Source organism: Pipra filicauda, unplaced genomic scaffold (genome assembly GCF_003945595.2).
Source record: "Pipra filicauda isolate LSUMZ 115617 unplaced genomic scaffold, ASM394559v2 scaffold154_size2910363_pilon, whole genome shotgun sequence".
NCBI lineage: Eukaryota > Metazoa > Chordata > Aves > Passeriformes > Pipridae > Pipra > Pipra filicauda.
Window position 1 is genome coordinate 2,295,976 of NW_024104040.1, and position 13,046 is coordinate 2,309,021.

Consider the following 13,046-nt stretch of genomic DNA (forward strand, 5'->3'; position numbering starts at 1 on the left):
CCTCCATTTCCAGAATGGTATAGACTGTACAGCCAGACAAGTGCACAAGTGCCATACACTTGCAACACACAGTATAGGTCTTTAGCAGAACACAGACTAGAGACGTAAAATGATACCTTACTTTGATATATGAAGAAATTTCAGGGTATAACTGTGTCAAACAAACACAGTAAGATAAAGTTTAAGATCCTTTCATTCACCCTGATAAAATGTGCTCATTTTAGAGTTCAAAGGTTATTTATGTACCAGTATCATGACACAAAAAAACCCAAATTTTTGTTACTGAAGTTTTATTAGGAAGTATAGGAATACTGAAGTTTTATTAGGAAGTATAGGAATACATATGCAGTTCTTGACTTTCCTTCTGTCATCCACCACAGCTACTTTTTCAGTCAATTCAGGAAGTTAAACAAAAGCCTAGGTGTAATTGAGAAAACAAAACTAAAAATAACTCAGAGTTTCAATACGAATAACCCATAAATATAAAAATCAGAAGATTTCTGTGTTTTCAGTTTAAACCACGTACTTCCTGGGGTCAATCCACTGACAGTATTTCCCCACACAGTTTCTGATCTTTTACCTAGATTCAAAGAAATGTTTCAGTGCATCCCTATCCCTGCACAAGAAAGACCAGTGTACTTTCTTGAATTAGGATCATCCTGCACACTTTCCACACAGCTATATTAGAGAAAAGACCACCTTTAACAATATGCCTCTAGTAATATAGCATTTAAATAGAGAAGTGAAAGCCAGATACAGCTCTCAAGACCACTGTACATCTTGGGTCAGAAATTAACTGGAATTCTCTCTTTACGGTCTGTCCACAGCTTAAGTTCCTACAATGGATTTTCCTCAGGCCTTCACAATACTAAAGGGCAGCATGCATCAAAACATCTTCAGGAAACGCAGCTCTGCCTCTCAGAACATGAGGCAAGCAACTCACAGGGCTAGCAAGAAACTTCCCTGGTGGACCAATTATTTGCTACAGTTTCCTCAGCTGCCTTCTCACACATCTGATAAAGACAACGTCCAAAAGCAGAACACTGGACAAGGCAGTACATGCACTAAACAAGTGATTTTATCCAGTAATATAACTCTAATGATGGTATAAAATGTTTGGCAAACAGTTCTGGAATAAAAAAATTTATATATAAAATGTTCACATGCAATTCCCAAATACAAAATGGACTACACGTCCTGGCTAAAACCCATTCACTATAAACAGCTTGTCCAGCTCAATTCCAAAACAGAATTTGAGATCATATTCAGTATCTGTACTGCAGTGCAGTGCCTTAGAGAGGAAGGTACAAATGCTGCAATCTCAACCACGCCATCCCTCACATGAGCTGTTAAACAGTGGTCTCTTGTGTCAGTCCCTGGTGTATCTCCAAAAGTCACACACTGACAAATAAAAGAAACACTTTTTAAAATAAACAAAAAATATCCAAAGTGTTTTTCAGCATTATTTCATTCTAAAATTGCTTCTAACATCCAAGATTGCTTTTGAGCATTTTCTTCAGTGCACTCTGGGAATCATGTTTGTATGTTTGATGACTGCAGCTACCAGAATCTAATGTATTGTGATAAACTCCTTTAAAGATAAGCAGGATAAATCAAGGGATTAAAAAAAAAGGCAAACTTTTTTTCTATTCTATTTTACTGAGAGACTCACATAGCAATTCTTCTGATGTTTAGTGACTTATTTTACAATAATCTTCAAACCTCATTTCTCCAGGTTCCTTTTGTGTCCTCTAATTCCACAGAATCTTCATTTAGGATGGCATCTAAGCATATGATTATTAGTCAGATTTAAAGTGACACTTGTTTAAATATTGCCATAATGAGGAATATCTGGAATAGGAGTGACTCTGGAATCACAGAACTCATGTCCTTGAAATGTGAATACATTATATTCTTCATTTCAGAATGAAGCAAAAATCTCTGCCATAAACTTAATTCTTTTATTATCTGAAGTATTAAAATGCAGCACTGAGTGAATAAAATCTTTTGCATGTCAAACATGAATCCTAAGTAATGTTTAATTTTATTTAAAAGTACTTTTCCAGTGTTGCAAAGGAAACTTACACTTTTTTCTGGCAGTCACACTCAGAACTATTAAGTCCATGTAGAAAATAAGGCAGCACAGAATATGTTCACACAGGCAAAAATTCTATATTACTGTAACATTCTAATAAAAAAAAAAATGAAAAATAAAAGAGCGCAACATGGAACACTGGCATTTCAACCTTTACAAAAAAAAAAAAAAAAAGGGTGAAAAAGAGATGATGACTCCATCTGACCTGGGGAAAATATGCAGCTCACACTGATTATGCTTCTGATTCCTGACAGGCATGGTAGTCTTCACCGTCTCAGAAGACAGTGACAAAGACCATAACCCTGTCAGCCCTATTTTAGTGTGTCCTGGTGGTGTCTCCTACCATAAACAGCTAAAAGACGACCTGCTTCTACATTGAGAAACTCCACAACTCCAGAAAAGCATATATACTGGCATCAGGAATATCACAAGATCAAAGAGCTAAATTACACATTTCTCATCACTTTTAGGTACATACTGCTCCCAAAATTCAGGACACCCTTAATGAATATAAGGAACATATATAGGCAGTATTTCATTGAAACATTGCAATTGTTTTAATCCCTTCACCAGCTTGTCACCCCACTCCATGCAAAGGCCTTCCTCTATGGGGATTCTATGTCACGAAAAGCAGTCCTTGCAAGTGTGCATTATGGAAGGAGACTGTGCATTTAGGCAAAAACATTTTCTGTTCTCTCCTGCAACTCTGAAATATTTTCACGCTGGTCAAACTACACAACCTTAAAAAAAAAAAAAAAAAAAAAAAAAAGTGCTTTAGATTCTTGACTGTAAAGACCAAACAATTAAAGTCTATTTTGTACATACCTTGTTCTTTTTTAATACTTAAAAGCAAAATCTCCTCTACAAGGAAGAAGTCTGCTCCAGACACACAACTAATAAAAGCAAGGACAAGATACTCGCTCCTCTTCAATTCTCTTCCACAATATGTGTGCATTCACTAGGAGAAGTCAGGGGAATGTATGCCCAAGTCTAAAAAGGGCCATACATAATGAAAGGTCATCTCCACCTGGAGCATTCAGCAAAGTAACGAGGGAGATCCCCGTTTGTGGAGAAAGGTATCATTCACAGCACTACAGAAGATTTCCTTGAGGAGAACTGAACAACACAGAGCTGAATCCCAGTCCGCCCAAAGTTATCTCAGACAACGTAAGGACTGATGTTTCCAGAAATGCACAGCACTAACAGGTTACGTTCACTTCTCAGAATTGATGTAGCAAACTCAAATTATTCCCAAAAGAAACAGAAATCCACCCTAGCAGCAAAATTTGCAGGAGATAATGCATGACACCACCTTACCAAAAAAATAAGAATAAAATAAGAGCAGCAAACAAAAAAGAGGGATCATTAGGCATATAGGAATGTGTAAAGAGGAAAGGAAAAAAGAAATTATACATCAACATGGGGGGCAAATACAAGCTCAGTTTAGTCCCTTAATGTAAATAAAGGGCATTTTTAATTGAGTAAAATCTCATGTGTCTCCTTAAACACTAAAAAAATATAGTGTAAACACTTCAGGGTAAACTCTAAAGATGCTACAGTAATTTTGAAATATCAGAAAAAGAACTCACAATTTTAGAAAGTTTATCAGGTCCTACCAAAAAAATACAAAGAGCACTGCTTACATGTAGTAGGCCTACAGATGTCATCCTGAAAATATTCCAAGTATCGAATGCTTTTTGCTTGCCTAGAGTGTTCTTTGAAAAGTTCTTGTTTATCTATGAAACATTTATGAATGGGTCAGTCCTTAATTCCTATTTTAAAAATAAATAAAAATAAAAACTGCAGCAATTACCAGGTAATATTCAATTTCCAGTGCTTTCTATTCAATCACATTCAGAAAGGTATGCACAATTAATAGCTTTAAAGAATACTAGTCCAAGCTTTCTAAGAATAGACAGAAGGAAAACTACATTAAAAAATATGTCTACAGCAACAGACTTTTCTGAGTAACTTGGACAAAGTGGAAGGAAGAGAGGAGTAAAAATCACTACTTATATACCTCTACAGATTAGAGATTCAAAACTTCACATGAAAACAGTATTTCTCAGGCCTTTTTGACTTCACTACACAATAAGCCTCCCCCAAGCCTCAGTTTACCATATCCAAGGTCATTTTGCCACCAGTACAACATTCTAAACATTTTTAAGTATTATCTAAGACTGGGTTTGCCAAATCTTTATTAAGCCTGACACACATTATCAGGAGTGCTGTTTTACATAACATGCTGCTGCTGTCAGGTGCTGGAGTTTAACATTACTGTATACGTGCTGAGAAGTATTAGCATGCTCACTGCTCCTCTTTCCCTATTAAGCATTCAGATAACAGGAGCTAAGCTTAACATTCAAGCCAGCAGTAAAACTGCCATTGTACAAGACTTCCAAAAATGTTTACCAGTGAGAAGCACTACTAATTAAACTCTCATAAATTGAGATGACAAATTATCTTTCACAGAAGTATTTTTCTGTTTTGTCTTTAGGTGTTACACAACACTAAAATAGAAGTCACATAGCACTAACAGGAAAAAAGTTGCCAATATTCATGCCAATGTTGTGTAACAGCTGTATTTCCTGTAAAAGCAGATTTTCCAAGAATCCTCAAACAAACAAAAAAGGAATAACAGGATATATATCTATTATTTTAGGGTTTCTGGTAGAAATAGAAGATGACTGAGATCCAAGATTCACAATGCTGCAAACAGCATATGAATATGCTTCACATCCACTCAGTGGCTTGCTTTCCCCTCCTTTTTAGATGTATTTTCTTACAGGACGTCGAACGTGAACATTTTCTAAATCAGACTGCACTAAATGAAAAGGAACTTAAGCTTTATCCTACAGTCTCGGTGTTTTCAGCTCTACTTATCAAATGTCTCAGCAATTTTTCCTCAAACTGGCACGGTTTGTATACACCACTATTCAAAGATGCCCACCTGCAAAACTTGCTAGGATTGTGCATATAAAAGACACTTGGGAGATGGCCGAGAAGGTAAATAAAAGCAATGTTTGAAGAAAAATAATCCAGATAAGCACTAGATGCAGCAGTCCTGATGTATTAATTAAACTGAGGGAAGAAACGCTCTAGCGCCTTAACATGCTTTGGATCTAAGTAACGAAAGGATGCGCACGCCAGAAAAAGCCGTATTAGTCTGTGCCCAGCGACGAGAACGCTTGCAAGTTAGTGGGAACCTCCGTGGGGAGGGGGTAGGGTGGGAGAGATGTTTTTTTTCCCCAACTCTATTTTTGCAAAAGGAGTGTGATTGCAGCTTTCGCGCTGGGGATGGCTGCTCGGTTAGTATCTGCAGTACGCGAACACATTGGCGGGTGGGAAGGCAGCAAGGAGAGGTGCTACTGGGAAAGCGCCGCTCGCCCCCCACCCGGCTGCCCGCCCCTCACCCTGCCCGGGGTACCCCCGCCGCCTCCCCCTCCCGCTCATCCCGGCATCGCCAGCAGGGAGGGCGGGCGGTTGTCGCCCCTCTGCCCGTGGGTACGGGGCCACACGGTGCCAGGTGGAGAGGAACGGGGCTGGAGCTCCGGAGCCCTCCGACAGCAGCCCCCGGGGCGGCGGGGGCAGCGAGCACCCGCCTCCCGCTGCCCTCTCCCGGCTCCCACCCCGGCGAGGTCTGGGCGTCTCCCCCCGCTGCCCTCGGCCGGCGCAGCCCCGGCCCCTGCCCCACGCCAGCGCGGAGGTGAGGGAGGCAAGCGCGGCGCTTACAGTTCGCAGGAACTGGATCTCGTCCTCGCCCTCGCCCCCCTCGGCCATGGTTCCCCCTGTCTGTCCTCCTCCCGGGCGCTGCTCCCGGTGCCCGGGCGGGCGGCGGCGGTGGTCGCTCCCCGCGGGCAGGCGGCGATGGCAGGAGGCTCACGGCCGCTCCGCACCGGGCTGGGGCAAGTGCGAGGGCGGCGGAGCCGGCAACCCCAGCCCGACCCCGGCTGCGAGCGGGGTGCGGGTACCCGAGCCCCTGCAGCAGGTTGACAGCGCTGCCCGGCTGCCAGTCCTGCCAGGGGGAGGGGGATGCGATTAACCGGGGGAGGAGGGGGAGGCGGAGCTCCCCAGCCCCCCCCCCCGCCGCTGCAGGTGATCCGCAACCCGCTCCCTCCGCACTCCAAACGCGCCGCCCAGCGCCCCTTTCCGGCTGCTCCGCGGAGAGGCGGCCCCGGCCGGCGCGGGGGGCTCGGCCGGGGGCGCGCCTGGGGCGGTGATGCTGCTGCCCTGGCCCGCCTCACGGTCTCCTCGCTCGGCCCGAGCCCGGGGCTGCACCAGCCCCGCGGGGAGGCACCAGCAAGGCCGGCCGGCGCCTTGCCTGCCTGGGCACGTCTGTCCCGCAGGAGTTCTGCGTGATGTGCTGCACTGAGAGATACCTCAGGAGAGGTATTAATTAAGCGGCTCTGCGCCAGTTTTTTTGCCAACCGACTGTACTGTCGGGGAGAAGGGGTGGAAGGTACAACATGGCTTCACCGGGTGTTATACCTCCGTGTGAGTGAGCTTAACCCAGAGCGAATATAAAGCTTTAAATACCATTCCCTTGAAGGATGGTTACCGTGTGTTTACCGTAGCGTGAAGACAAGGGCTGCCATGGAATAGCTCATCTTTCAAGCATTCGTGCAGACCATACCTTACCATGGGCACATAACCCTATCGCATGAAAGATGCTTGGCCTCCAGCAAAAAAAAGTCTGGCAAGCCACGGGAGCTGCCAGACTTTTAACAGCAACAGCTCCCTGGAACGAATACATGGCAGAGGGGCTCTGCTTAATGTGATGCAATGATCATGAGGTGAGGACAACAGAATATCTTAAAAAAGAGTAAAATTGAAACTGGATCATTGACAGCTTAGAATGTGTGAGGGGTGTGTGACTGCAGAAGGCTTCTGAAGCTCCAAAAGTGGTAAACATAACAAAATCACGGTTATTTTGGTAATCAGACTGTGTGGCTAGCATAACAAAATACATAAGTGTTTCTAGAGGAGCCATACCCATAATCTGTAACTTCACACCGATCAAGGACATAATGAAAAAGTGTTATCAAGCACCTAGGAGATTTTATCATTTCTTCCAGCAGTAGAAAACCTGTTCTTCTGACAGATTGGAAACTGCAAGAGCAGCCATGACCCGTAAGGCCTCTAGAGCAAGTAATGTATGAGTATGTAATATAGAGGTTCTGCAGATGAACTCCAGAGTTCTGCAGATGAACTCCAGCTTAAGCATTTCCTCTATCATTTCCTTCAGTTACTACTGACTTCAAGAGATTTTTACCTCTCAAACTTACTCCTGACCAAAAATATTTTTTCTAAGAATGAAATAAAGACATTTTTTCATATTTTTCATTCATAGTTTATTCAAACCTCCTAAATATCCCTTCCTCCATATTATTTAAAGTGAGAGATATTTCTTGAAACCTACCCTAATTATGAGGAAAAGTCCTGGCTTTGGATAACTTTAAAAAATTAGGATTTATGAAAATGCACTGAACAAATATAATTGCACTTTATCCTACATAAGCACAAGTCAGTTCCAGCACTACTATTTGTGAATGTGTTTCATACGGTTGTAAATCTCAGTTCACATGAATTTACAGGACCAAGGTCTGGATTGTCAAACGTCCAAGATACCTTCCATAATGCTTTGAAGGTGAGTAATAGATTGGATGCCTGTTTTATTTCCTGCATGTAATGCAAGGACATTAGAGAGAAAAGAAAGAAAAAAACCTATAAATAGTCCCCTATAACATCGCTGCCTGAAACATTTTGTACAGTTTTCAGCACATTATGACATAAGGAAAGTCGTTCCAAGAACGTGGAACTGATGATACCTGGTTCCTCACAGATTTGAAGCTCATAATTAGACTCCTTGGTTTTTATCAAGATGAAAACTCCCTCTGAAGGTTCTCAAGGCTAGGGCAGTATTATTTCTCTAACGTGCAGATTTGTTGATGTCTAATGTAAGTGAACTGTATGCTGCAGTTTTTCAGACACCAGAATATTATCTGCTATCTTCTTTGCCCATGCATCTGTTGTAATGAAATGACTAAGAGCATGTATGATACTATTAGTCCTCTGTTAAATTGTTGGAATTTTCCAGATAGTTCAAAAGATATTACACAGTAACAGACATACATATACCACACATGGCTATGTTAGATAATTTGCTTAGGAAGCAAAGTTAAAAGCAGTAAAGGTAATAGATTCTTCTGGAAACTTTCTGAACAGGGTCATAAAGACCAAACGTAGTTGGAAGCACAGCTTCTTGTTTGATTATTCATCAAGGACAAATATTCATATGTGCAGTACACATAGAATATTGTATGTACATATCTGCAAAATACATATTAGATATTATAACATATCCACAGAATGTAAAGTCAGCACATGCACAAAAGCGTCTGAACAATCTAATTCCTGATGGACACAGTTTGACTTCCTCTACGTTACCTGCCCACACCAATCAACTGCATTATAGGTGCCTCTCCCTTTTGACTCAAAACACACAAGGTTACTCTACCCATGTGAAAAAATCAGGAATGTTTTCAAAACTGGACTGGTGCTGTGTCTTAAAGGGAATGCATTTTGGCTGATGTGAGGTTATGGTTAATTGCACTGAATAATTAGAAACAACTGATCAGTTTTAAGTGGAAATAAATGATCATTTCTATCATAACAGGAAGCAACATAAAGTTCACAGACTTGTTTCTGAGATGAACTCATAGTAAAACTAAAAGAATAAACATCATCCATGGCTGATATTTGCAGGTGGAACTCAGTGGAATTGCATATTTTGTGTGGGTGCAGAGGAACAGGGCTCCTCGCTCCAGGACTGCCAGTCTCAAAGATCAAGGTGCCAGTCAAGCCCCTAGCGATAAACTTTGTGTTCCCCACTGTTATTTGCTCGTTTTCAGTCATTCATTACATTTGATTCTGGCCACCGTTTTCCACAAGACTGAAGATTTTTATCACCAACTGACAACTGTGCTTTCCACAGAAAAATGCAGAAAACATTAGACCCTACTTCTGCCAAAATAATCCCATGCTGATTTGGGAATTTAAAAGTTTTAACACAGCCTCTGAAAATTAACAGAAAGTTTTAGCAAGAAAACTGTAGTTCCTTGCAGCTCTAACTTTTGTTTTGTTAACTATCTAGTTGTCTTATGACATGTGTGTAGTATGCCTACTTCTTTTTTGCCCAATCCGGAAGAAGTCTTTCAAATTTTTGGTCCAGTTGTCCCACATTATGTGGCCTGCTGCTTACTGTAGACCTTTTGTTGCCCTGTTCTTGTTATGTTTTTAAAATGGCTCTTGAAATCTGCCCATCTTCATGCACGTTTGTAATTGTCACTATAACAGGTACTTTACTGAGTGCATTTTGCCTTTGGGTGGCAAGGGCTTCTTGTTCTTGCAAGCCTAGTTTATCAAGGCAACAGCACTGTTAGGACCCATAATATGCCCTTAACAACTTTCACCAAAAAACAGGTTTCTTGGTATAATGCAAGGAAGTACAGCAGCACCAGCGTGATAGTGCTTCTGAGGTACTGCAGCAGGATTCTGAACTGAACATAAATTGACACTATTATAAGAATTTTAGCACTTTAATTTCACAAATTTTATTCACTTAGAAGATGCATAGATATGTTTGTATGCACACACTAAAAGTAATAATCTATGTAAAACAAACAGAGTTTGCTGTCTATAATAATAACAAGTATTGTAAACGTTCAGTATTTAGTAACATGAAGGGAACTCCCAGGTGTTTCTTTGTTTTCATCTAGCAGAATATACTACCACACTATTTTTTTCTTCTTTGAGGCACAGAATAAGATAATGCCAATAGGAATTAAATGGGGCAGATACCGTGCTTTCTTCCTGGCACTGTTCTTTCTTACAGCATGTCAGACTTTTCAAAGGGTGTAAAACTAGAGAGATTGCATCTTCTATCACGTCATAAATCAACACCACTGTGGTCAATGAAGTGGAATCAATGTAAAATCTATGCCAGTTTAGGTCACAACTGTGACTTGGAAAGAAGAATAAAATTAGTAGACCCGATTCCACACTGAATTTTAAAAAAGAATTTATTGCAGATTAGCAGAGTTTAGGTGAACATAATTATACCTAACATCATATAGGTATATGCTTGTCGTGATCACCCTGGAGTTCAATAATATATTGCATTTTCTTCAGTTGGTGTTTATCCTGAACCCATAAAATACAGTATAAGTGTTAATTGCATGTCTGTTATTAGGTATGTTTTCTGTACTCTATATATAGCATTATGTGAGAATTTACTACAGGGATACAGTGCAATAATAAAATTTAGACAGTGAAATTTTTCCTTTTTTATGAAAACTTCTGTTCTGCAGCTACTGAGCTCATGTCTAAGTGTAGTCTGGAATATGGCTGTGCCAAAGTCTGGAAATCTACACTTCTCACCCAAGAACAAGAAAACAACACTGTCTGAAGCATCCTTCCTGGAAAAGATCAAAGCTTTTCATTTCTCTGGGATTATTAACATTAACGAGGAGGTATGGATCTTGTGGCTTATATTTTTGGGAAAAAGAGTTTGCTTGTGTTTTCATGTTCTTGTCTCCTTTGAGTTTTTATTGTTCTTTTGAACTTTTTCTAATATACTGTGTGATAAATTCATTGGACACTGTGGGGAGACACAAAAGAAGAAATAGTTTTTTGAAGGCCCTTTTTTTTCCCCTTTGGTCATTTTGTAGGCATTAATATATTATGTTTCTAAGTAATGTTGGTTTAAATTAAAAGAGCACATGGAATAGCATCCTCAAAATAGAATTTCCTGTTTTCCTCAGTCTTGTAACAGGTTATGTCATTTTGTAACTATATATATTACTATATGACTAGAATGTATATAAGGATATATCATCTCTTTCACTTGTATTAATAAATGGAGATGTGTTTAGTGCTTTCTTCAGCTTCTTGCAACTGACATTCCATCAATGTTTAGCCAATGAAAAGGAAGGAATAGAAAGGTAATTTTAATTTTGTTGATAATTTATGTTAACCATACATTAGTCTCAAAAATCAATGCTGTTGCAAATACTTAATCAGCTTTTCAAAATCTTTTCAAGTAAGTGTCTAAATATTCCATTTTATTCTGAATGAGTTAGTACCTGAGGACCTAAATAACTCCCTGGAACGAAGACAGGGAAATCCCTCCTTCTAACTCCATCAATCCACTGTATAGTTTTCCAGTAAACTTATAAAACCAGAAAAACTTCATCCCCTGTCCCTACAATGGCAATCTTTGCTATGAAGTTCAGTTGTGTTATATTTAACAATTCTGTTTCTAAAGCAACAGGCAGTTTCGTGGGAAAAATTTTAGTAGCCACAGCGCTACTCTGAAACTTGAGAAATGCAAATAATTGTTAAGAGATTTGTCTGCCTCAAAGAAACTTGTTTGAGAAGGCAGTGTTTTTGCACTTTCATTTTCAGAAAATCAAGTTTCAGTGATACAGCAGACTTGCATTTTGTTCTATAGAGATAAAGAAGGGTTTTTTCCTTGGCTGCTGAGAAAACCAGTTGTAGATGGGGGAAGAATGAAGGTAGACAGCACAAACACTGGGAACAGCATGAAATTTCTTCTAGGATGCATTTCAGGTATTAATGAGATACTAGTTACCAAAGGTCAAGGTTTTTGGCAGGTTGTGGAGAAGTAACTAATTCATTTATTTTCAGAGACAATGAAAAGAATATTCTTCCATGGGGAAATATTTACATTACTTAAAATGCTTATAAATTAGTGATAAATGAATTTGATAATCAATGCAAAACTCAGTTGGATTGACCATTTTCCAACTGAATGTCCTTTATGCTAGCAGTTAAAATGTACTTTTTGCATAAATATTAAGGGAGGTGGTGATGTAGTAGCCTGAAGAAGCTACTACATAAGGGCAAGAATAAAGAATAAAAGGGCAAAAAAAAAGGACAAAGCAGAGAAAGGGAAGGAGGACACTTTTAAGGTCTTCCAGTTTTAAATATTACACCTGTGAACCACAATATCATTAGATTAATATCTTAATTTTTACCTTTCACCTTCCATTTCTAGTACTTTTCCAAGTATATCATAACATAAAGCCCAAGACTCAAATATTCACACAAGACACAAAACACCACTCAGCACTTAAAACTTCAAACTTGGATCCATTGCTAGTCATAATGCAAACATCTTATTTGAATTGTGATTATTACAACACAAGTACAGGATTACAACTGTTACTAGGCAAACTGTTCACTGTGAATAAATGATATAGAATATGCTGAGTTGGAAGGCACCCACGAGGATCGTCAAAGTCCAGCTCCTGGCTCTGTACAGGACAACTCCAAGAGTCACACCATGTGCCTGAGAGCATTGTCCAAATGCTTGAACTCTGTCAGGCTTGGCACTGTGACCATTTCCCTGGGGAGCCTGTTCCAGTGCCCAGCCACCTTCTGGGTGAAGAACCTAATTTAGCTTTTTTCAGTCAAAAAAATTGTGTGCTAAGTGTTTTACTAATATATTTGTTGTTCATGATTATAAACAAAAATGTCAGGCCATAGTTTTGAGAGTTATACACTTGGGTTTTACCTTAGAATACTTCTCACACCTTTTGTGATGTCTGTGGTGTCATGTAAGTGACACAGTATGGTTTCTGCTTCTGCACTGGGTGACAAAGTCAGAAGGGCAAGCATTAAAAACCGTACATAAGCACAAATAACCTTGTGCACATGCCAGGGCAGATAACTGAGGAAAATATAGATGTTCCCTACATACTCAGAGGAGAAATCTGTAATGAGGCTACTTCTTCCCACCATTATTTAACAGGTCAAAATAAACATGGGCTTACAGATTTCACGGTTAATTATTAATTTCTTTAATATAGAATAATTACTCAGGTTAAAGGATTTGTTTGTCTTTATAATTATGATGAGTTTATTCCAG

General features: G+C 39.9%; 1 protein-coding gene across 1 annotated transcript in view; it reads right to left on the reverse strand.

Annotated features, from left to right (window-relative positions):
• The window catches only part of RYR2 (ryanodine receptor 2), a 390,151-nt gene extending 384,058 nt beyond the window's left edge, over positions 1–6,093 (reverse strand). The window contains exon 1 of the mRNA XM_039379059.1: positions 5,828–6,093. Coding sequence (XP_039234993.1) covers positions 5,828–5,875 — 48 coding nt within the window. The 5' untranslated portion in view covers positions 5,876–6,093. The remainder of the gene's footprint in view (positions 1–5,827) is intronic.
• Positions 6,094–13,046: the final 6,953 nt, after the last annotated feature.